This window comes from Dromaius novaehollandiae, chromosome 2 (genome assembly GCF_036370855.1).
Source record: "Dromaius novaehollandiae isolate bDroNov1 chromosome 2, bDroNov1.hap1, whole genome shotgun sequence".
NCBI classification, from domain to species: domain Eukaryota; kingdom Metazoa; phylum Chordata; class Aves; order Casuariiformes; family Dromaiidae; genus Dromaius; species Dromaius novaehollandiae.
In genome coordinates, this window is record NC_088099.1 from 130483592 (window position 1) to 130509764 (window position 26173).

The window sequence follows — 26173 nt, forward strand, 5'->3', positions numbered from 1 at the left end:
TCCAATTCCAAACTGTCCAGAAAGGTTCAGGAAGTTCCCCTTCTAGAGGTCCCTATCAAGTCTGAGGAAGCAGCCCAATCTTGTTTAAATAAGTAGTTATTTGAATACTATTGAATCCATGGTTGAAACTCTATCTCAGTAACAGAGAGAAATAGAAAATTAAAGTTGGGACATTTCTTAACATTTTGACTAGTAGAAGAGTTGAGCAGAGAAAAGGGAATGAAACAATTAATCCTTCATCATGCAGGATGTCTGATGGTGTGCTGGTAGGTGACAAGGAGGCTTTCATGTTGCGGCTTTTTTCAGATGTGTCTTTCGTGTGTGTAACTACTTCCCAAGCCCTAATGAAAAAGTGTGGCAACTATGGTTACTTATTCTCGAGAACTATAATGCCTTCTCAACCATTAGGAATAGATGCTTGTAAGTGGGGATTTATTTTCTTTTAGATTTTTTCCATAGATTTTTGATTTATAATGTCTTATTCCTCAAACTGTGTTTAAAGTGCTTGTAAAACTTGTGTAAACATACTTTTATTGAATTCCATGGGTGAGGAGAGAGCTGATGAAGGTTCACATTAGGCAGGAAAATAAAATAATAAGAAGGATTTTCCTCAAAGAAGTGAAGAATTTAAATAAATGAAATTCATGCCATGTGACTTCAGTGTGAAAGTTTCATGAGAGAGAACTAATTCCATCAGAAGAGAAGTTGTATATTTACCACAGAATGGTTTCATTGAATCCATCTGGTTTGTTCATAGATGAGTAAAACTATGAAGTAAATGAAAGAAGTAAATGAAAAGAGCCAAAGTAGTAAAACATTAGTTTTTAGTCCTCAGTGGTGGTAGAGAATATCATCGTTCCTAGACCCATGCAGCACATTCTGTGTGTTTCAAAAGCAGCTGTGTCATTCTTGGTGCTCTTGTTAAAAATATAAGAGGGCAGTAAAGAAAAAAAGTCATTGCGTTAGTAAGCAGCTGATTGCTCATTTTGCTCAGGCACAGAGCTGTCCCTGTGGACACTAAAGCTCTGTGCTCACTAGTCTCATGTAGTCAGTTAAGTTAATAAAGCATGTGTCTTGCTGTTTGCAAATGCTTTCAACTGTGTTTATACAAAACTCAAACCATTCCACTAAATCATAGCTTTAAATTTGATTTGTCTAGTTGCTGGTGATAAATGGAGAGCTTGTCCTGGTTGATGTGACGTCCCAGATTAATTTCTGCACAACATATCCAATCTTGTTTGTTTAGAATAATAAAAAAAAGACATCAGAAAAAGATTAGTGACATTATAGCTAAAAAAAATAGCCTTGCATGCATAAATCAGCAGAGTGCTGACATAGGTCTGCAGGCAATTCCAGCACCTCTGCTGCTTATGGAATCCCCCGGTTATAACCACATGCACAGACCTATGGTACCCCGTTTTGCTATCCTGATCTGAAGCTTTGTCCCAGGCAGCAAGCGAACAGAAAAGACTCATCCATTTCAGTCTGTGCTTTCTGGGAAAACTTAGGATGTATTCACCATGGAGAAAAGGGAGGAGAGACACACTGCATGGAATAGGATCCTTTCTCCCTCCTAGTTTAGCCTTCGCTCCCAATGTCAGGTTTTCAGGTGCCCACTAACTAGAAGCCCATATGAACCAACCTTCCCAAAATGTATACGTGGTCACTTGCTTCACAGCCAGATGTGAGTGAGTGCAGGCCCCTCAGGGACTGGTTCTGCACGTTAGGGGCACAGCTGCCATTTATTGATCACATCAGTCTTGACCTGGTAGATTTTTTTGATAACTATTAAATGTTGACTAGACTATTGACTCTCTACCCTAAATTCATGAGATCTTGCATAGCATTTAAGGTAATTATTTGACCTTTTAGTGTTAGGTATAATTAGAAAAACTGTAAAGCTTAGGACTATGTTCTTTGGTTGGTAGATATCAGGTGTAAAGCAGAATCTGAAATGATTATCAACCCTCTGGCTAGCCTACAAAGGTAGGTATTAGCATATAGCTTTCAGAAATGCAGTGTCTCTCTGCTTCTTACATCCACAAAAAACAAAATTGCCTTGTACTGATTTATCAATCATTTAATAAAATACTAACAGTACCAGGTATGCTAGATGACTTTCTTTGCACTCTCAAGGAGCAGGCCCAGCCACAGCTTGAGGCATTTTCCAACAATGTGTCAAGTGATCAGTCTATCACAACTCCAATATTTTCCTCTTTAAGGCAGATCTTTCATCACATTGGAAAAGACAGAGTTGCTGAGCTAATCTGGGACAGCTTAGAGTGACATGTATTAATTCAAGACCATACCTAAGTGATATCAGATCCTTCTAAATTCTTATTACAACTGTTCAACACATGCTTAGCTTCATAAAAAGCTGCTCGTTGTGCTCTTTTTAATGTTCGTTGTCCCAATGCTTCCAGAAACTTCCAGTGAATCTTTATTAGTTACTTTACCTTCACGTGTCCTGGGCAATCATTACCTCTTTTTTCCAATTTCCTTGTTAATAGCAATTTAATACCCTGAAAGAAATGAGTAATGGGAAAGAATTTTCTTGTGGTATGTAAGATAAATTAAAAGCATCTATTTTCCTTGAAAAGATTAAATAGTTGTAATACTCCAAGGGGTATATATCTTAAGTTCCTGTACAGGAGGTTAAATTTGCCTCAGAAACATAGTAATTTCCCATACATTTTTATAGCAGCCAAATTAACAGAAGTTCTTTCAGAAATCTTCCTTTTTAAGCATAAACCGTCTGTCATTTAACGTCGACAGAAGCCACGCAAAATCGACTGAGATGCATTCCTCTGGGTACATCGATGTTATTGTGGCCACATTTCTAGTTTAACTGGACAAAAAATTGTAAAGTCTGTAAAGCCTTTGAATGACTTAAGAGTATCAGGGTGTGGTACTCCTGTGCAGGAAAAGCTCAGCCAGGGCAAGAACCAAAACTGAAGAGCTCAGGCAGAAAGTAGAATCAGAGGCTAACCAAAGGAGACATCTGGTAAATGGAAAGAAAAGACAGACAAAAGGAGGATGGGAGAAGGGGAAGAGGACTTCCCCAAAAAGCTAGAGTATAAGCCATGTCAGAATTCACTCTTTATCAGTCTTACCGAACCCAAGAACCAGTGCATTCTTCTGAACCATTTACTGACAAGGTAAGTATCGAATATTTACCCACATACGCGTTGAGGATTCCTGTGACAGAGATGAGTTTTACCAGAGCTGTAGTGGCAGTACCTCAAAGACCAGAGCTGGCACCTGTTTGCCAAAAGCAGCAGCTTGGAAGCCGTCTTTGGACAGTGAGGCAGCAAGGGGACACTCGCCAGTGCCTGCTTCTATCAGCCGAGTAGCTGCTAAGCAGACTCAGAAACTTTGGGAATGTCAGAGAGTTCACAGTATATTTTAGGGACAATTTTCCTCTCAATGTCAAAGGAAACTCTACTGCATAGAATTCCCAAATATTGAGGAGATTGGAGATGTAGAAGCTTTTAAAAAGGGGGTTCTCCTCTGGGACAGAACTATAAAAATAATGGTGTGTGTGACCTGCAGGGGCTTTTGGAAGAGGAGACATACTGATTACTAAGAGTGCAAAGTCAAAAGATCAAAAGGTAGGAAACTGCCAGAATTAACATTGTCCATGCAAATTTAATTCAGCCCTCTTGTGTATGGATTATGATGATGTTTTAGTTATGTGATCACACTATGTATTTTCTGTGGTGCTCAGCCTTACATAGTATATGAGATGGATGGTAGTCACTGAATGCACAGCTATTCAGCTGCTTCTTTCCTGTTCAGAAATTTGTATTCGTTGAGACCTGCTAAAAAAAGTTCAGAAAATGAGCTGCTACAATCTAGACTCTTCTGAGCATATATGAACAGCTAATTATTTGGCAAAATTTGTGCAAGCTCTAATGGCTATAGCAAAAGGCATGCCTTGGATAGGAAGGCCACCTTTCTTCTAAAGTTCAGGTCCTCTTTTTAAGACATTAGAACACTAGAGTCTTCAGTCTATCACAGTTTTTAAGAAGACAAAACCAATTTATTTTACCTAATTCATTCTCAGAAACAGATGATCTCTTTTGGCAAAAAAAAAAAAAAAAAAAACTGGGGGGGGGGGGGGGGGATCCAAGGCAGAATTTCTGTATGGATGATGTCAGCCTGAGTGGTTTAAGTTGGAAGTAACTAATAAAATTTACATAGAAATCAGGGTGGAGGGAGAAGGTACAGCCTTTCCCCCTAAAGAGCAAAATTGAATCACTTCTATGGAAGCCCACAATCCAGGAGAGCAAGTTTGGAAGCAGATCTCCAGTTCACCTGACATTTTGCTGATGCTGAGAAAGTACACAATTACAGTAGATATCTCAACCTATTTACTGTTGCGCTGTGTTGCTGCAAGGATCCTTAAAATGTCAATTCAATGTCTGTTATTGGCAGTGATAAAGTCATACGGATTGTTCCTGACAGTGAGAGGGAAATGCAGATCCTGAAGGCTGTATTTAACAGACTTAAGGTGAGTCTGATTTTTTTGATCTTCTTCTTCTGTCCTTTGCTGAAGACTGAAGTGGGTTAACTGACATCCCTTTCATTTTTCATTTTACTTCAAGCTATTTTATGCTCTGGAAAACAGCCTTTGCCCATTAAATTCCTAATTTCCCAATAACATAGCAGAGGAATTGGATTCATCATGCCTGGCAATTTTAAGAGGAAACAGTTATTGCCTGAAAGTAATATAGGTGCCCCACTTGCAGATTTGCTTTTTTTGCTCTTCCATTTCTTGCTAGCATACCTAGTTGCATGCTGCATTATCCAGCTGACAGGTTTGTTTAAAATCCTGAGTTAATTCAAGATGCGAACATAGGCAGGAAGAGGAAGAACCAAGAGGCCTCAGTCTGAGGCTCTCTCTGGACAGAATAACTTTCTAGAGACAACTATGAGACTCACTAGCACACTGTGAAGCTTAATTCCCTGGCCTTTTCTTGCAGCTATAAATAAAAAAGCAACGGAACAGGAATTTCTCCAGATCCTACCTGGTGCCACTGCAGAAGTGCAGCACAAGAGCACTCTGCAGTGCACAGCTGAGGAAGGCAGAGGGGCTCTTTCACGTCAGTGTGGCCTATTATCAACAGACAGGAACAGAGAGTACTTGTAACCCAGGCCCCTGTAGCAGCATGAAAAGGAACGTACCATGCACTTCCGCCAACTTCAGGCATTATGGGAAGGACAAACCTTATTAATAGTCTCCAAAATATAACCTAGTCAAAGCAGAACCAGAAAAGTAGTAATCTGGGAACTATGTTGAGCTTGTTCTTGGAGTTGAACTTGAGTCCCAAATTCTGCTCATTCACCTGTGTTAGCTCATGCTCTGCTTGAGCCTGGTGGAAGGCAATCGATTTCTCCCTGTAACAAAACTTTACCTATGAAGGTAAAGAAGCTAAAGCAGCACAGGCAAAACAAGCTAAAGTCATATGGCACAGTGAACCCTCATGTCCAGCTGACAAAAGCTGTCTGGGCATAGACAAAGGGACACTTTGGTAGCTTTGGCAGTCCTGGAATACACAGTTTTATGTCACAGCAGAATGCCAGTGGCACCCAAATGTTGGGAGCATGCACAAAACTTATGTGCTGCGCACTGCCTTCAACTTCCATCAAATTATTGTGTAGTCTGGGATGAATCTTTCAGCCTCTGTTGTTGAAACGTTACGTAAATGATCGTGTTTTCTCTGAGACAAAAAAATGAAGGAGTGTGTTTCAATTGTTAACATCTGGGGTGTAAGCAAATCAGATCTGAGTCCACATCCCAAATCAAACAAAGTGGAGATCTTAGAAGAACACTTACACTTTCACAAAAAGCATTCCATCCTTTGGTTATGATGAAATTTTCTTGCTATCATTTTTTAAGAAAGTAGACAGCACTACCTTAGGTGCCTCGTCTCAGGACTGCTTACTGCTGAGAATATGCCAGCAGTCAAGACATAGATGCCTTACTAGCTTTAAGTAGGAAGGCTGAGGCTCTCTTCATGGCCTCTCAGTTTCTTACTGATGTGTTTAGATAGTTCCCCACTCAGCATGCTAACTTTTGTGAATCCCTTTCTTAAGACATCCAGCCTCTGCATGTATTGCACGAGGAATCTCAATGTTTAACAGATGCTGTGTCTGAACACTATGTGTAATAGTGCTTTCCATTGTAATGCCCAAGTCTCTTAAAGAATACTGGTGTACATTTGTTTCTGCAGTGCTTATTAATACCTCAGTGAGACTTTGGGCCTGACTCACAATTGTGAAAGTTAAAGTAATACCCAAAAAAGAATAATCATTTTACTCACAATTAGGAAAAAAATCTAACCATAAATCCAAGAAATACACATGGAAGCTGGTTTTTGCATTAATTTCTTCCCCATGGATGCTGAAACATAAAGAATGAGCACATGTGTTTTTTCCCTTCTCCTCATATTGCAAACCCTGCAAAGCAAAAGGGTTACTCACCTTCCTGAAACTGTTTCTCATTACAGAGCTCCCTTAGGCTCCCAGAAAGAGATTCCTTCACCCACTTCCATCAAAGTGGGAGCAGTAGAAATCTGAATAAATAACTGCATGCTCTAGTTCTGAGGACAGAATAAAATTTTGGCAAAGTCCATTGGAATCTGGCTAGTTAATTGGAAAGTGATTGATTTTGATGAGGTAATGAGCTGAGGAGGTTGAAGGGAAGACTGAAAAAAAAGAAAAGAAAAGAAAAGTATCAACACTCAGTTTCATGAAAACAGGATGAGTCTGGCTGCTTCTCAGATCTTAGGACTGTTTCATCCACAGCAGATCTTAGGACTATTTCATCTGCAGCCACTTCATTGCCCATCTACATGGGGTCAGAGAGAAAGAGACACATCCCATGTCATGAATACATTTAACTTTAATTCCTCATTGTCTTTTCCAGAAAAAAGGCCCAAAGTTTTCCACTCACAGGGGATCACTTTTTAGAAGTGCCAGGCACTCACAATAGCAGCAGAAGTCAGCAGTGGCCACAAGTCATCAGTCCCTCAGAAGAACCATGCATTTAGAGTTCTGCAACATTTTATGTCCCCGTGTTACTCTCGCCTACCCTCTGCCTCCCCCACACATGCAGGTTTCCACAGTGCAAAGTTCACTGACAAGGAACTTAGGTTCCATTTTTTAAACATGAGTCTTTAAGCACTATGCTGATAATTGCTCAGGAGAAAATACAAAACAGTCTGCAAACAAAAATTAGAATGCGAAATAGGTACGAACAAGGTATCGATATAATCCTGTCACTGTCTTAACACAGACTGCCTGACAAACAACAGAGAGATGAACAGGATTTGTAGTAGTAATACACAAATTGCTATGAGTACTGGTTTTGGATTTTTACATTTTAGACGCAGAGAACTAGAAGAGACATCTCCTTTGAATGCATTTTGGTTGAGGTGGTAAATTAATAGCAACCTATCATATTACTCACATACCCAGTTCCTGAAGAGAAAAATGAAGCTAGAACCAGAATCCTTTCAAGATACAACAGATTTGCATCTAAATAACCATCAAATAGCAACAAATTTACTTTTTTCAGAGAAAGTATTTTGGGACTAACTGCAAGAATCTTAATGCTTTCTTTAAAGCTGTTTAAAGATGGCATCTAAACCTGGATTATGATATGGTCTGGTGCTATTGTCCACCATTGTCAGGATTAGAAGAACGAGAAACGTCAGTGAAAACAAGGTATGTCACAGGGTATCTCGGGCTAGGTTCTGCACAAACAGGTCATATGCTTGTTCCAGGATGCCCTTGTGTAGAACACAGACCATCTATCCCCTGCTTGTCACTGTGATGTGATGTACAGAAAGACAAAGGCAGATCATGCAGAACCACAGCGGTAATCTGTGGTAGAGCTGGAACCTGGGAGTCGGTTCCTCCCAAATGCTGGAATTGCAGTGCAATTAGATCATTCCTCCCAAATCTGTACCCTTCCTTCTTTAGATCTTCACAGAGAGGCGTTAAAAAGCAGAAACAACATACCCTGAGTGCAACGTGCTCTGCAAGCTCTGGTAACCAGACTGCTGTAACTACCATTGGATTGCTTCTTGTCTGCTTTCTGGGCTGGCAAGGGGAAGACCGCAAATCCCTTCTGTCTCAGGCTCCCTCCTTACTGTGTTGGTGGAGCTTTACCGTCCTTCAGCCTCTCACTAAAGAGAAGTGTTCTGTGTTTATTCCAACCATTTCTTTCTGCTTTTAAAATCTTCACTTGTAAGGCAGCATTACTTAGCATTTGCCTCTGGCCTAGCTTTCATAATCTAGAGAATTAAAAGGAGAATTTATCTTTGTCCAGCCAAATGAGTGTATCCTACTGAAGGCTTTTAGCATGAAGGAGTCAAAGTAAATCTGATTGTCCCACTGCAGAGCAGTGTCTTCCAGTGTCAGAAAATAACAAAAAATACAAAATTACCCCTTCTTACAGCCCACTGTTTTGGACAAAGGGAAAACAATCAGGAAGAAAATTAACGTTCAGTAGAAAGAGTGGCAATGCATCTTTTTGTTTACTTTGCTTTATCTGCCTGTTTCTTAATAACAGTTCTTACCACTGATTTTTCCTAAGTAGATATCATCATTTAGTCTGCTCTATCTTCCTTCTTTTTGTGGCCTGCTAAGCTATAGAGATCTCTTCTACTTCTAGGGGCACTTTTTTTATAGGTAATAACATTAAGTGAGCTCATTGCTGACAGATTAGCTTAAGGAAAACACATGCCAGACAACATTTCAAAAATCACCTACATAGGAAAGTAGGGGGAAAGTACCAATCTGCCACATAGTTGTAGAATTAAACTAGCTGTTGTTTGCTTCACTTGATTTGGGGAGAATAAACAAACCCAATGGAAGTAGGGAAAGAAGGGGAGAGGTTGCCTTTTGCCATTCTGAAGCCAGTGCCACAGATGTCACCAGTCTGCAAGTTCTGTCACTTTTGTGAAGAGGATCGGGCACAGAAGGAATACTTTTGTGAATATGTATTTACAGAAACCTACACTAAGAATTCGTAGAAAGATGATCTTGGAATTTGTTATATGCCCTAACATGTTTAAAGTATTTCAGGAAATGCCCTTGCTAATTAACATGGGCAGGAATGGCAATCTAGACACAGTGTGTCCACAAAGCTCACTCAAGAAGCTGGATGAACACCCCAGCACTTTAGTCCACATGGAAACCTTTTGATCTCAATCAGGACTGCTGTGCTATCAACACCTGAGCTGTAAGGCTATCTCATACATATTTACAGAAGATGGAGTGACTTCAGACATTTTAAACTTAGTAGCTGAAGCTCCTTAGGACAGATATCTGTTTTTTTTTTAAAAAAAAAAAAAGTCCATTAAGTGCCTAAACTAAACCGTGAAACCTGCCTGTAGCATAGAGACTCTGGTACAATACAAATGCCATTGTCTTTACTGAGTGAATAATGCGTAATGAATCTTTCATTCCACACATTTGACTTTTGGTTCATGAATTGCTAAAGGCAATTCCCATTAGTCATAATCACCTTCTGAGTAATTTCCACAAACTAGTTTTGGCCTATAGCTTCATTGCCAACACTTCTTTGTTATTAATCATTATTATAAATCGGTGCCTTCATTGGCCAGTTCAATTAACTTGCAGGTGACACAGTGTTGCTTTTTTCCCTCATGGGATGAACATAACTCATAGAACTGGACTGCCAGTAAAAATAGCCAGCCTTGGAAATTAATTTTTTTCTGCTGGGAGTTTTCCAAAGCTGCTTAAACTTGCATGTATTCAACCAATAAGCTCACTCACAGTAACCAAGCAAAGAGGAAGCCTGAAAGCATTGGCTCCTATTTGCCACCATCCTAGCTTGCAAAGCCACAGGAGGTGGCTTAGCCTCAGCTGCTGTCCCCTGCCACGCAGGCAGGCTCCCCAGTGCTCCCACTTCAGCGCCCTCTTGGGCTCAGCTCCACGGTTCAGCCATCTCTCCAAAGCAAGCTCTCCGAGAGCTCTTATTCTCTGTGCGCTGCCACGTGCAACTGTTGCTTAGGATGGAGTCAACAACCCGTGCCTGAGGCTGTAAGAAGTGAGGCTGGTGGGGAACAGAAAGGCATACTCTCTTTTCAGGCAGGAGATCCCAGATCCTGCTTCTCACTAAGTGACAAAGGCAGCGGCAGCCAGGAGCCATTGCCTCGCACAGGCGCAATGTGCCAGCAGTCAGCAGCATTTCCTGTCTCGTAGGTACGGGAATATGATAGGGGTAAGTGATGGTGGAGCTCCTCCTCCAGCTTTCATGTAAGATGACAAGAATGTTGCATTGTAATGTTAAGACTTGTTTGCAAATGGTTGTGGTAGACTAAAATGCAGTGAAGTCTTTAACGATTCAAGTCCAAACTCGGAGTTATTTACATTTTATTTCTCATTGTTGATCACTGTCACAATTTCTATAGTAACTGCTGCTCTGATGCAATCATAGGCACCAAATATTATCTCTTTTTATAGATAGGATACAAATCTTTGTTTCCAACTGAGTGGGTAAAACCACAGATACCATCTTCAGGTTCACTGTTTTCACACTGGTCATTTGCAAATTGTGACAGTGATTAATAAACAAAAGAGAAATAATATTTATGAGAGTACCAGAGTGATCTGAATATTGCAAAACTACATACTACGTGTCCCCCAGGGGCTCCTCTTGTCCATCTGTTTTCCTTCTGCCTCATATCCCTCAAATGATTATCTATTGCATCTTGCTCTTTCTTGTTTAGGAGACGATTTGAGGAGTCTGTTACTGGTTTATGAGCCCTTTCATGGTTTTAATTCTTTTGACTTGACTGACAGAAACAAATGTCACATTCCAAAATGCTTTGGAAAGAAACTGAGGTTTGTTTGGATTCCTCAGACTCACTTTCATCATCTGTTTATCTGCTTTGGAATTTATTTTTTTAAGCATTACTTGTGAAGTGTTACTTCATTTGAGCCTTGGACTCAAAAATTCTATTCCATCAGTTGTCTACAAGCATTTATAACGCATATGTTGGACTTGACTCAGGGCTGTTTGTATACATGGCAGGGAAGCTACTGCTCTGTGAACATTCCTGGCATAATAGAGTTAGACCACTCAGCCCGCAGTAGCTTTTACTAAAGAAATTCCTGGGCAGAAACAGGCACTTGTGTAACTTTGAGAGAAGCCAGCCTCGCAGGCCTTGAAGCCACCACTCCATCCCCTTTGGTTTGTTTTCTAGCCTCTACAGCAGCTGTTTATCCATTGTCATCTCTGAATTGATCCTGTCATTGCAGTTCAGGGAGTCAGAAAGCAACCTTTTAAGGAAAAAGGATCAGTTGGCTATAAATCTGGTAGTTTACAGCTCCAAAGGCAAATGCTGAAAAAGGCTTCAGAGAACAAAATGCCATCTGAAAGTGCAGTAGGAAAGCCTGTCAGCCTAAGTGAAGCTATTCTTACTTTGCAGAAGGAAAGAGTTAGCTCAGTATACAGGGCTGTATGCATTTTACTTAGCACATACAGTAAACATACGTGTATGGCCAGATGCTTTATTCATTGGTCCAGATTTTAGTCTAACTTATACAATAGGTCAAGTTAGTTATGCACAGAAAGTTTCAGGTGCAGAAGGAACATCAGGTGACAGCAGGGGTTGCACATCAATATATCAAAATAAGCATCTATAAAACCACTTGCTGGGCTCAGAAAGAAAAAGTTGTTCCAGGAAAACTTTAGTAGGAAAATGCAAGGTGAAACAAGAGAGCCCGAGTATAGTGGGTGTATTGTTCTCATAAGATGCAGAAAGAATGGACTTCCAGAAATGGGAGCAATCTGCTCCCTCTTTAAATGGGAAGGGAGCCTGAGTCTGAGCTTAATGAAGTGCTCAGCACAGCTCACATTTTTTCCGTGGAAGCAGGATCAGGCCCATGGGTTACTATTCCAGTGCAGCAACAACTACAAAATGAACCAAGCCATAAATAGTTTAATAAGAAACAAAACTGGGTTTGGGTTGTTTTTTTATGGGTCTGTTAAAGACTGTTTCACGTCTTTCAAATACACTTAGCTCAATGGCATCTGTACTTGCAAGAATGGGTATTCAATTACCATATAATTGTGTCTTGAGTTTTTAGTCAGCAACTCTCCTGAGGAATAGTCTAAGAGTTCTCCTCTGCAGTGTAGAGCCCTGCGTAAAATTACCCGGCTGTAGGTAGAGTGGCAAGATCATTACTTTGTTAAGTTTCACAGAGATCAGCAGGACTCAAAACCTCAGGCTGTGCATTGTTCACATTCTCTTACAGCCGGTACTGCGGCTGCTGCAATCCAGCAAATCAGTCCCCTTTTATTGGCACAATTATTCTTACCAGCCTCACTGAAAAGCAAATAAATACTGAAAGAGTAGAGCCAATTAAATGTCTAGAGTGCTAAATCAGAAACTTAAATTACTTTGCACTAGCAGCTAGGACTACCTTGCAAGTCCTTCTGGAAAGCCCAGGAAAACCCAGACGTACTGGTGGCTGGACCTTTTCTCTGCATGTAAGGGTAAGATTTGCAGTTAGGACTGTCCATTAAGTTCCTTAATTGGCAGGAGCAGATGCTGAGGAAATCAATATAAAGCCCTGATCTTGAAAACATTTGCAGCAGTGAACCCATTACAAAGAAGTAGTTCTATGGCTTTGAGGTGAACTACAGCAGAGCGAAAATTTTCTACGAGTGTCAGTGTCAACAGCACTAATGCTGCCCTTTTTCCTGCCCTATACTCCACGACTTTCACATTCAGGCTTTTTAGTTTATCTTCTCCACCCAAAACCTTGCTGAAAACAGAAAGCAGTTGCATATGTAAACTTAAAGTAGTGTGATGTTCCACATGTGCTTGAGACAGGTTCTCAGGTGGACTAAAGAAATTGCCGTGACCAGCCACCTAACATATATAATATTTTCAATGAAAGCAGTACATTGTTTTTTCTCTGAGAGGTAATGATAGGTCTTTGTCCATTCACTTTGATAGCTGCTGCTATATGTATACAAGTTAAAATATAATAAAAGACTTACCATTATTTTTTTCCGTATAAGAAAGCAGAGAAGTAATTATCTGTTGAGGTTCCCATCTTAGAACTAAATGTATGTATTGCCCCACTATTCATTCTTTGCGAATGTACCGAGAGAAGCCTAAAATGTCATCCTGTTGAGTACTATGTTTGTGCATGTGAGGGGTGTTTATATATACACATGTATAAGTCTGTATTTCTTTTATGTTATCTGAGGAAGCTTCTGATGATCAGACCTCTGACAATATTAGCAGGAGTAGAATAGTTTCTGCTTCTTCTGTTCTCTGTCTTCTACTATCAGATTTCTAACTGAAAACATACCTAATGAGTTTCAGCACTGTTGAGGGTGTTTATGTGCCTATATGTGTGTATATATACGTGTAGATGCAAAACCCACACATCCTGACAGAGCACATGGCATCCTGCTAGAGCCCATGAAAAAGGAGCATTACTGCTTGCCTTACTGACTGTAAATGCCAGGCTGTTTCGACCGATGGCACCGTAACAATAACTATATTCTAAACTTCACAGTGTTCTCAACCACATTTCTCAAAGGAATATGAAACTAGATTCCGTGTTCATAGTGATGTCAAGACAAGGCCAGCTTTTGCACATGTATTGCTGTGTGCAACTCAATAAATATAAAAACTGGAGTTGCTAGGTAATAAAAGCATAACAAAATTACTACCTGTATGTAGTATTACATGGATAAATCATATAAACAACTTTGTCTGGATACAAGATGTAAATTATGGCAGAGTTATCATAATTTGTTTCAATGGGAAGCATCAATTAGCTCTTTGATCTGGACTGATCTCACACCTGATGAGTGCTAAGCATCCTCCTTTCAGTCTAAATGGAAGGAGCAATTAAACACCCCTTTATGAAAGGGTAATGAGGAACAACTGGAGGCTATTGCCAAAGCAGATGGCTTTAATTACAAAGCATGAGCTAGACTAAGCCCTGGTTTGAAGAAGCTGGAGATTTCTTTCAATGACTTGAAGGGAAAAAAAAGGAGTGTAGAATGTGTGAGGTGGTGAGTGTGTCCTGAGGAAGCACAAAGAGACTCCTTCCTTCTTGGGCTCTCTCTCTAAAAGCACAGGACTAACTGCAGGAAAACCTGGAACTAATGAAGGAAAAACTGCCTGCTCTCATTTCTCTTTTGGCAGGACAACAGAGCATTTGTGATATGTAGGATTACACCAATGAAATGTTTGTCTCATTGAAAAATTATCTGCATTATATTTAATTTTGGAAGAAATTCTGAGTTCTCCTAACTCAGTGCTCAAATCTTTTTTTAAAGTTTGTCCCTTTACCTTGTTTTGACTTTTCACCACACTGACTCAAAAGCTAGAGACAAGACTAATTAGGACAGGTTTGCTACAATTTGGAAGCTATCCAAGTAAGAGCTGATATATTTATACTCTTCAGCTGTCTTCAACACCTCAGGTTAAAGAGGAACTACCTATAAGGAAACCCAAAGATTATTGGCTTTCCTAAGCACAGGTAGAACCCCAAAAGCTTTTCTGGGACCAGTGAGGTCCCAAAAGAATGTGGTGTTAGACCACTTTCTATATGGTAATGATTAATAATCTTTTATACTTTCTTTGTTAAACACAATAATGTGTTTAAATCCTCTGTGAAAAGGTAGCTGTCTGAATGCTTTTACTTACCATCTCTTTTTGTGGAAAGTGAGCAGGATGCTCATGCCTTGAGTGAAGTTATGGGAAAAAGCATTTGCTGGGCATCTCTGGAGTCGCAGCTGACCTCAAGAACAGGTACCTGGATTCACATCTGAGTGCAGCAGCAGGTGCCAACTAATTGGTCTCCAGGTCCCAAGTTTGAGCCTGCTGAAAAATCCTGTCTTATTGTCCAAAGGCATAAAACATCCTAAGACCCTCTAAGGGCAACCTGGTGCATTACAGGAAGATTCAGGCAGCTTCTTGCACACCTGTTTTACCTTGTAAAGGAAACAGTTCAGTAAGGCGGACAGGAGACGAGTATTTAGATGTGCGGACGTACTCTGAAGCATACCTCTTTTCCTCTAGGCTCAAGATACAAGACAAATTTTCAGGTACAAAATTATGGCTGTGTGTTCAGGGGGTTCTGTAAGCTTTCTGTATCTGTTTCTTTTGGTAGCTGGGGAATCTTCCCACCATCTAGAAAATCCAGCCACCCACACAACAAATTAATGTCTTTTGGCACTGAAATATGTACTGTTCCTAATACTACATGACCACATACGTAATGTGTAGGGACAACTGTCCCATCACAAATGAGAACAGGAGAACAATTAATATCACTACCCCTTGCTAGCCAGTAGAGCACAGCATGGAAATCCCAGGGAAGCTTGCCAGACAAATGATGCAGAAAGAAAAGTGCTGACTACAGTGGAGCCCTTACTATCTATGGGAGATGCAATGATGAGCCCTTCTAAAACTGACAGTGAGTAAAGGATGGTTCATTTTGCCCAGTCCAAACATGCCTACTCCTAAATCCCTCTTCTCTTTGGCTGATTTCATGAACTGTCTCTGTGTCATACCAAGAACAAGCTGAAAGCTGTGATGTAAATAAGACATATGTTGGAGAAATGTGTTTCTTATATCTGCTTTATAAAGCAAAATCAACTCAGCAATTCAAGAGGTGCTTTTAACAGCACAAGTAACATCTCTTGGATGAGCATTGAATCCTTTGCTTACAATACAAAGAAAAGAAGCAGGAGTCAGCTGAGACCAAACTTCCCATATAGGAAACTGAATTGCAGTGATTTGCATTCTCAAATGGGAATTTTTTTGGTCTCCCTACCAGGACAATACCAGTAGTGTTATACTGCATTTTCACAGGATACCAGTATGTGATAGACCACCGAATTCACAAAATGAAGATTGGTTTGATATTCCCTTGCAGCCAGTAATGTTAGGGACAATTAGAATAACTTAAAAAGGAAAAAAACTCTGTGATGTAGTAACCAACAGTGTGCATATTGGTTAGCTTTTAACCTCCGTAACAATGGAAAAAAACCCTGAAAGGAATAAGGAATGTCTATCAAGAACAAAGACAAGTTTTAAGTATGTCTCAATAATAGATTCTTTTTTTTTCCTTTCGGTAACTCTTATTTCCATTTTTGTATGCCTAAATATTGCAGTTGGTCAGGATACTCTTCAGTTGCTCTCAGATTGTGTATAACAATTTGTTGTTATTGTTACAAAGAAGGTTCAAGCTGAGTTGGCTGGCATGTTGTTGCTCTAAGAGCAATGAATCTACTCTCTGTGGGGTGTATTTTGAGGGATAAATCTTATAAATCAAATGCACATTTCCAATTAACCATGTGTGAGATCAACCATGTTGAATAAGGGTGGTGTTTAACTGGATGACTTTAATTAAAAAATTAGGAAGATAAACTAACAAACATAAGGTGTTATCATAGTGAGATAATCTTTATTTATAAGCTGCATTTAACACAATTTCATTCATGAGTTCAGTTTCTACTGACCATCTGCCACAGCTGCTGTCAGCTTCACAAGTCTTCTGAACTTTGCCAGTCCTGGTGTTAGACTTCAAAAGACACTGCACCTGCCCACCGCTATCACACCGATCCATAGACCATATTGTAGCATGATGAAGCAGAGAGTGGTTTTGGCAGGAGTGGAAGAGATTATCCCTGCATTTCATTTTTCTCATTCCAAGGTAGCAGACATTTAGGTGGATTAACTGGACTGAAGTCACTACCGCTTGAAGAAGCAGCAGCAGGTTCAGCATCAGAGACCTTCTTAGTAATCAGAATTTTGTTACTCAGAACCATTTGAGAAGCAGTTGGAACAAAACCCACTGTTGCAGAATTGCAACCTCTCTTCTTAATCAAGGTTCATAGCAAGATCAGATGAAATGCTTTAGATATTTCAAAATAGTTTGTATGGCGCAGAAAAAGAAGCTTTTAAAGGAGCTTCTAAAATCCGGATTATAGAAACATTCCTTGAAACCTGGAAAGCAAGTAAAATATGGGACACTTAGCTGTATCTATGACTTCTGTCAATGCAGTCTAGTACAGCTGATTACAGCAAACTTTGAGAGATATTTATCAAGGATTAATTACTTTGAAATTCTCTTTAATAAATGCAAGGACATACTAGTCCCTACTAAATTTCTCCCTTTATATTCAGCCCACAGACTTACTCATTTCTAAAGCTTATGGATCTTGACACACATATTTGTTGTATTGAAAGGAGGTTTTTGCTGACACTGCTTTCCATAGATTCCCATGACTACCCAGCAGCTCTGGGAAGAGGTTTCTTAGCTTATGTTCCCTCCACTGGATTCACAGTGGCTGAGTGGAAGCTATTCACACTTCTATTTAAGAGTCTGTGCATCTGTTTTTGGCACGTCGGAACAGTAACAGACCATTTTGCTACAGGTGCAGAATAGCCTGAGTTTCAAATCCCTGTTTGCAGACTTTCTCACCTTTTTAAAAATTCATGGTCTGGGCTAAAATTTCTAAGTGCACTTCCGATTTGGCCACCAAAGAAAGTAAAGAAGCAACCTTTAAGTGTTCTCAGGTATAGATACCACTTAGTAGTTGTGCTATTATTCAGTAAATAGCATGTTGTTTACAAGGTTGTAATTTTTTGCTTATGTTAACCCTGTTCTTTTGTCATTACATTTAAAATTATTGGTTAGGTCACAGCTTCCTTTGAAGTATCAGTCACCTTCTGTTACTGACCTCTGATGCATTTCTTAAGCACAAAACTTTGGGTGTGCTTTGCAAACAATGCAAGTGTATGCTACACTTTCTACCTCTCTTTAGTGTTCTTTTCTTTTATTGCCATACTGAAAATAGAAAACACCTTGTGAAACAAAAAAGAATTGTGGACTCCACAGAAGTTAAAATATAGGGAATGTGTAGTATCCTGAGGAGAGGCATGCAGTTGGCATGCAGTTGGCATGAAGCCTTTCTTTTGAGCCATTTGAGGAGACGTATTCCTGGGACCATTATTTCTTCCCATTGGTGGATCTCCCATAAGAATTATAGTAACCTGGATGCAGTTGTTCCTCAAAGCCAGCTCTGTTCCCATCGATGATCAGTTGGACCACCCTAGTTTTTATTGTCTATACCATGCCTAGAGTTACGCCTACATAACTTCAAGCATGCCAGTCTCCTGGATTTCCCCACCTACACTGAATAAATATGAATTACAGGTTGGTTCCTGCACTACAGGTGGACCTGTGGCAGCCCAGCAGCACCTCGTACATCACCAAAGGTACCGTGACCGACCTGCGAGTACCACACAACATGTCCCAAATTCTGCTGCCCTCCCTCCAGCAGGCCAACATCCAGTACACGTAAGTTTGTGTTTCACTTTCTGTGCATCACTCCAGAGATCTTGCCTCCAAGGCAGGTCTGTCTCTACCACACCAAGTCTGTTTGCAAATATGTTCCACTTAGCAATTAGAGTGGCTGAAAGCTAGACTTTCTCAAGAAGATGACCATTTTAATGGAAGAATGGAAAATCTCCCACAGGCAGGCAATTTTAATTAAATGTCCTCCTTTGGAGTCCAGGTTAGTGTTTTCAATGTATACGAAATCACATCTGTTAAGAGTAGGATGGTAATTACTGTTACTAGTTCTACAGTCTGCTTTGCCTCTCTCTATATTTAACAGGAGCTGGGTTTGTTTACAAGCATGCTGTAAATGAGGAAGCAAGCATTAGTAATGAATTAAAGGCATGTCCTGGGTTTGTTTTATAACTTTCCATTTCTAGTGAGCATATACAAGTCGTACATGTAGAACAACTACACGTGAAGGATCACACCTCATTTGTAGTGTTCTTTAAAAGCCTTCAAGACAGTTTTGAAGTATATATTTATCATACAATATTTATCAATATGCTGTATTTATAATAGACAAGAGGAGTGATCTTGTCATTAAAGCCTTATCAGGGAACTGCTTAATCATATGGATCATCAGCTGTTGAGTTATTTGATTTCCTAAGCATTTCCTGAAGAAATGTGAGGACTATGTGAGACTATTTCTATTTCTGTTTATTTCTCAGTGAGAAGAGAATGTTGTAAAATATATTGTATATTATATGCACTGTTATCAGTATTTCATTTTTGCTATGACAATGATCTCTTTCTAAATCTGTCTTTCAAACCATATGAAAACAAATAGAAGGAAATTAATTATGCAGGCCAAGTAGCTCTGGAGCTCTGTGGGTTCGACACTATTTCAGCTTTGTTTACATTTAAAAATGAGTTGGTGATTTCTGTCATTGTTTTCCTGTGCCTATATAAAAATGTCCCCTGATTACTATGCCCCATCTGTTGTATTCATATGTCTGCTGCTGTTTCTGCTCATAATAATCACCTTTAATGACATGACAGAAGGCCATTTTATGTGTGTTAGAAACACGACACTTGAAGAACTTTACTTAGGTGCAAAGCGGAGCATGCAAAGGTAAGAAGTGCTAAAGCAAATGTTCTCTGCAGTAACCTGAAAATGCATTATTGTACAAATACTAGATTACAGTACGTTGATTTTCCACAGGCTTCTGTGATTTTGTTAATTCCCAAGCGCTTCTTCCCTCTCCTTCTGCACCTCCCAGCATGGTGGTGCCCTCAGGGCCTCCATGGTCAGACTGCCGGCAAAAAGGTCTCCAGCTGCCAAACGTTACTCCCCTCCATGAAAACCTAGCATTTTTCCAAGGTTCATGTCAGATTTATTTTACTTATATTTTTGGCACACTACTGGCAGAGATGCTAGATTTTTAAACCTATTTGGGAACTTGAAAAACTGAGGCAAACACCTCAGTGTAAAATCTCAGCCTGACTGGGTAAAGTTTGGCTAAGTCACAAGAAATTTCTGAAGACAGGAAGCATTAAGTAAGCATAAAGTGACCAGCCCTTTTCTGCAAGACAGGCTTCTCTTTCCAGTGTTCAACCCTATGACAGTAAAATGGTCGTGAAAACAGGCCAGACATCAGATCAACTCTTATTGCACCAAAGTTGTTTAGGTTGTATTCAGATCTGAGGAACTGAAGAGCCTTGGGATGTTATAAGCATACATAGTACACAATCATTTAAAAGTAAATAAAGACTATCAAGTCTCATTTGGAGCACAGACACATAAACAGGAGTTGTGAAATTAAATCTATGTATGTAAAATTGAACAGACAGAGCTTGATGCTGGTAGGTACTTAACACACTACTCAGAATTCAGCAAAGCAGGAAAGTGTTTGTTTAATGTATTAAATGTCCTAATGATTTGTATAAAAATATTGCTTTAATCTAATTACAGGGTTAAGTACTTTACAGTACTGGTTTTAGAGTGTAAAGCACTTTGCAAGTCAAGACTATAAACCCTTAGTTTGCTTAATAAAAGTTACTGATGTAGAACAATATAATTCCTAATTATACAATTACTTCCATGATATATTTGAAGGATATGGATAACCTTTACTTTGATACGTATGTAGATAGATCTATTATCTCTTAAGGTATACGCTGAGCAGTTGTTTTAAGATCAGAGTGAATGCAGTTTCTGTCCCTCTTTTTCTGATCGTTGCAGCTAATACCTTTAAGGGCTTTCAAAGGTTGAATGTGGCCGTCACTTTGCAGAAATGATAAGCATGGTGATTACGTGTTGGCAGGTTTTAGGAATTCCTTTTGAGAGAGGGTGGTATACCAGGATTTCCCCCAGTTTTATACTGATGTCACTACTGGTGTCAGTGTTGATATTCCCAGCTCCTGCCACTGTGTGATGGAAGGGTTTGATGCACCAACCTCTTGAATATAATTCCTTTTAGATGTTTTCTATAGTATATTTTTATATTTGTATTATTGTGTGTTGCCAAAAAATAGGAAAAGCTTTCAGCTTAAACCACTGTTCCTGCATTTCTCTCTTCATACCAAGAACCTCTCTGTTTTTATGCAAATTCATTTAAGTTACACTGATTTAATGTTGTTTCATGTTTTTCATGATTTATTTTAAAATAACTGCCAAACAACTATTGCAGAGTAGAGATAAATATAAATAACAAACCATATTTAAGATTTTATCTTTGTTTTTGTTTGTTTTGTTTCAGACAGAATGATAATGCTGTTGAAGTTCTACATTTTTTACTGTTTTGCCTCTGAAACTTTGGTTATATGTAATATTCAGTACCAGTACAATACTTCTAAGAGAAAGTTTGTACATGTTTTTCTAAGGATAAAAAAATATATTTTTATGGTTTTGAAATCAATTTTTGAATATACATGATCACATAGTATAACTGGCCTGTAAAAGAAGAAAACAAGTGCTGATATATAAACATAATTTGACTACTTATAAACATATGAAAGTGGCTTCTTCTCCACATTGGCTACATTATTTACATCATTCTGTTTTATCCACTTAACAAGTTCATTTTGAAGGCACTGTTTAATTTCAAAGCAACTGGAGTTTTTATTTAACAGCTTATATTCAAATAAGCCTGAAGCGTTTTATTGTCAAAATGTAGCAGATGAAGTAACATCAGGATGCTTTAATTCTTGGTATATTTCTTCTAAAAGTGATTGGTGTTCTGGTTTAGCTTGTGTGTTCTACTCACTTTTCAATAATAGCACTATCTTTTTTTGTCTAGGATTCTCATATCAGATCTACAGAAAGCAATAGAAAAACAAACTGGACGGAGGTCACAAAGAAATCGAAGGTCCCTCCCTGGGTACAACTATGAAGTATACCACTCACTGGGTGAAGTATGTCAAAATTCATATTTCACCCCTTATCTATTACCCCATTGTCTTTAATAAGGCCCAGATTTCGCTCTGTGTACAAGTTACAGTTGCTTGTTGATCTTCAGAAATGTCCTAAATGTTTCTTCTGTAAATGTAGGCTCCTTTGAAAAAAAAGCATTATTTTTAATTCTTGTATCCAAGGCTTATCTTGTACATGGAACGGTCTTTGAAAGCTTCTGAGTTTTGTTTTAAACATAAGTCTTTTAGGTTTAAATTCTGGTGGGATAAGAGATTTCAGAGGCTGATAAGTCTCACTGAATCATTTAAGTAAGTAAAATGAGCACAAATAAGTATTTGCACAAGGAGTCGAAAGACTTAAAAGCATTTAGATAAAGTCCTTTTATAAGGCATACTATTTTGAAAGATATCTGAGTAAATAATTTCCGTTGATTTCAGTGTACCAGCATATACAGATAACAGGCACTGCTTTACACCCTGACTTTGCCAAATTCTGTTCTCATGAAGGTGAGGTCACAAGGCACTTGCCAAACACCACTGGAGTGTTCGTCAGGATTTTTAGATTTCTGGGTTTTTTTCTTGAGCATGGCCTTTTCTTTGCTGATTTCATATTTATCCCTGATGCTGTTGTCTTTCTTGATTTGAGAAACTACATGGTCAAGAGTTCCTTTTGTAGGGCAGCAGATGAGAAAAATCAGTCCCTTTCAAAACAACTAAACTCTACATATGAGTTTTAGTATCAGGAACTGGAATTCTTGGAAATCCAGGTATTTCAATTTGCTCCAAAACAAAGTCACTAGACTGAGTGTATGGTGTGCTGCACCTCCTCAAGATCTGTGAAACAAATAATGAAAGTAGGATTGACTTCTGCAGGTGCTCCTCTCCCACTGAATCTGTTCACCATACTGTCTTCTTGCAGGAAGACTTAGGGTCCTGCTTTCTTTATTCCATTCTTAAGGTTTAGTGAAAGTGGCTGACTAGCCCGATTTTCAGACTTTCAGTGAACAGCTAAGGCATTCCAGTAATATCCAATAATAAAATGGAAAAAAAACCCATGCAACTGAAGGCTGCATCCAACCTCTGGCAATAGAGCCATGCGAGCTCATTGATAGTTTGAGTCTGAAAACAAAAACAAACAAATAAGACAAATATAAAACCTACAGAAAAGTGAAAAAATACACCGAGGACTAAGAACTGAGATTAATAATAAAAGTGTTACAGCTGCTTCCCAAGAAATGCAAAGATTGAAGCAGCAATTTTATTTCTGTTTTTGCAGATCCAGGATTGGATGCATCATCTGAATAAAACTCATTCAGATCTTATTCATACGTTCTCTGTTGGAAAATCCTATGAAGGCAGACCACTGTTTGTACTCAAGGTAAAGATTAAATAGTCATTAATCAGACCAAAGTCTGGAATGAATGGCAGACATTTAGTTGTGTATATTATAGGATGTACACCAGAAATGCAGATGATTAACCTTTCTTAAGGAGTTGTTACAATCTAAGTATCTCTCTGCATGTGGTCTCCAAGGAACAAAAAAATAAAACATCGGAAAACTAAAAGCCAAATGCTATTCGTTTGGATTGGATATACATGGCGATTGTAGGACAAGTAAAATTAGCAGTTTTGGGATTTAAGGGAATTGGAAAGTCTTGTGTTTATAGCCAACTTGTAAAACAATTATCCTAGAGGTAGACCCCAGAAGACTCTGGATCCCTTCTCAGCATGTGCCACATATGTTTCCTGTTTAGTTATTGACAGAATTCCCGGACTGAGCACTCTCAACTCGCATTATTAGGATGACAAATTAAAGGGCATCATAAAAGAGGAAAAAAGTTTACTCTCAATATACTTTCTTTTTATCCACTGTTGCAGATTTCTTGAATTGGATTCTGCATCACTCTATTCCTGTAGCATAGTTTTTCCTCACCCTGCTCCATGTGATAGCTAAGAACTATGTTTCTCATAAAGAGGAATTGACAGATCTGACTTTTTCTGTGATTTTTTTTCCCCATAGATCCACTTCATTAGCTTGGCTGTAGTTGTGTTCCTTCATACAAGGAAACTCAAAATGTTCTAGTGTTTCTAATATTCTCTTATGTTTTCATTTTTGCTTCTCACTAATGTCAAGAGATCTATTGATATTTCTATGAATATTTACACTTTAAGTTAGGTAAAAGATCACAGCCTTACAAGAAAGCTGTCTGGATAGACTGTGGGATTCATGCAAGAGAATGGATTGGACCTGCCTTTTGCCAGTGGTTCGTGAAAGAAGTAAGTGTTTAATGATTTACAGTCAAGCAGCACCTTCAGTTCAAAAAACATTACATACTTGTTATAACCAATCTAATTTGTTATTAGTAAGAACAATAACTAGCTATTATACAGCTTTTTTTATTATTATTTGTAGAACACTAAGTGCTTGATAAATGGAGCTGATAGTGACAGGCAGACACAGCTAGGCACAGGACAAAAATATACCAGACACATAGTGGCAGAAACATGAAGTAGGAATTTATTCCAAGACCTAAAACTGTGGAAATTATAATTCTGGTAACGGTCCAAGTAAATCCATGCCATTGTGTACTGCTTTAGATCAGTTTGGTAATATCTTTACCTTAAGGACTTAGATTAAAAAAAGACATTTCTCTTTTCTGTAATTCCATAGGAATGGGAAGCTAAAATCATAGGCAAATTTGAACCAAAATGATAGGTTTTGTATTCTCTGAATATCAAGTCGTTCTCTAATATTTCTTTGATCCTATCTTATTGAATTTATTCTCCTTTAATCCATGATAGCTGGTGTCTAACCTTCATATCCCCAAATCTGTTTCCTTTGTCATTTTTCAAAGCATCGGGGAAATTAGAGCAATTGGAATTTTGTATTCCACTCACCCAGTACCTCAGTGTTTTTTTCTATATCAGCACTTAATCTCTTCTAATCTGGGGTTCATTTCAGATACATGATGACTTTGCAATATTTTGATACCTCCCCATAACCAACAGACTTGTGTTCAGGACAGGGGATATGAGCAAAGTGGAGCCCATTTTGCAATGCAATTGACAGAAGTCAAAGAAGGCTTCAAAAAACCAACAGATGTGCTTAGAGTATTTTTGCATATCAGTTTTTTTGCACAAAATAAATGATGCAAAATCTTTATTTGAAAGGTTCTTCCTATAAACAAACAATTTTCTCATTTCTCTTCTGCCCAATCACTGTGTTTCCATGATATATTAATAACTCCTCTGATTTAGGATATCTGCCTTTGATTTTCTGGGATCCCATAAAACACTTCATATGGGTAAACCTCTGCATTGTGCAACACCCTAATGATATTAGAGTATGTTTTTACTACAGTTAGCTGAGATGATCATATAGCTAAATATGAACTGGGTGGACTTCCCTAAGAAGTCCCAGCAGTATGTGAGGCAAGTACAGAAATAACGAGGCCGCCACAGTTGGGGTGAGCCTCCCAGCCTGGCTCCTGATGGCTAACCCAGGTGCCCAGCTTGAGGGGCCAGGCTGCAACGGTGATGCATCTCCTTAATAGGATTCCTGCTAGCTTAAGGGTCAACATACTTGCAGCTTTTTCTGAGCAGCTTTCATTCCTAGGCTAACAGGCTGCAATCAGGAACAGAGAGATTTCGAATGCACAGGCACTGGCAGGAAAGCCTATTCTTTACGTACAACAGTTTTAATGTAAAACACTACAATGTGGCAGCACAGTAAAAGTCACAAAGCTTCTCTGTAGAACTTATGGCAGGCTACAGGCTCTGTGTGTGTATACAAAAACCTTCTGATTGTTATCTGAGATCCTCTGAGAGTAGCTTGCTAGTAGGATTGTTCCACTAAATACATAAAAGCGTTTTCCTAACTTATAACTCTGCAGCTCAGAGTTCATCGAGACTAAAATAATGTATACCTTTGTCTGTCCATCTCAGTTGTGCATTGCATTTGTTCAGAGATGACATTTTCTCTTCTTTCTTTAGAAAAATATTTCAATCCAGCTTTTAAGCGAAATGCATCAGGGTCAGAATACATTATGCTCACAATCTCCATCATTATATTAAAAAATGGTTGAGAAGGGAGAAGAGACACAATTATTAGATTGCATTGGGATATTACTTTTCTCATTATATGAAACAGACATTTCTAGTAAGAACTCTGTGGAAATAATAAGTCTCTCTGTGCTTCCAACTCTCTGCAATTCTCTTCTGTTGGCAAATTCCTTCCTTAAGCATCTCTGCAGCCCAGCAGCACGCTTTCCAGCCTTTTGGATGCTAATGGAGAGTTTTGAGAAAGGGCAGTCAAATTGGAAATAGATTTTTCCAGGCATGCTTGTGGACTCTAAGATATAGCACTGCAAGTCCATTGATTCAAGATATGCAAAAGGAA

General features: G+C 38.9%; 1 protein-coding gene across 6 annotated transcripts in view; it reads left to right on the forward strand.

Moving 5' to 3' along the window:
- Positions 1 to 26173, forward strand: part of CPA6 (carboxypeptidase A6) — an 84836-nt gene that overhangs the window by 34528 nt on the left and 24135 nt on the right. For 2 of the 6 annotated variants that reach the window (XM_064507427.1, XM_064507429.1), the window contains exons 2-6: positions 4438 to 4513; positions 18257 to 18381; positions 21663 to 21777; positions 23051 to 23152; positions 23947 to 24051. In XM_064507427.1, the coding sequence (XP_064363497.1) occupies positions 4438 to 4513; positions 18257 to 18381; positions 21663 to 21777; positions 23051 to 23152; positions 23947 to 24051 (523 nt within the window). Of the gene's footprint in view, positions 1 to 4437; positions 4514 to 7631; positions 7732 to 18237; positions 18382 to 21662; positions 21778 to 23050; positions 23153 to 23946; positions 24052 to 26173 lie in introns of those variants that run through there. The other 4 variants (XM_026115239.2, XM_026115240.2, XM_064507430.1 and 1 more) reach the window with 4 other exon arrangements.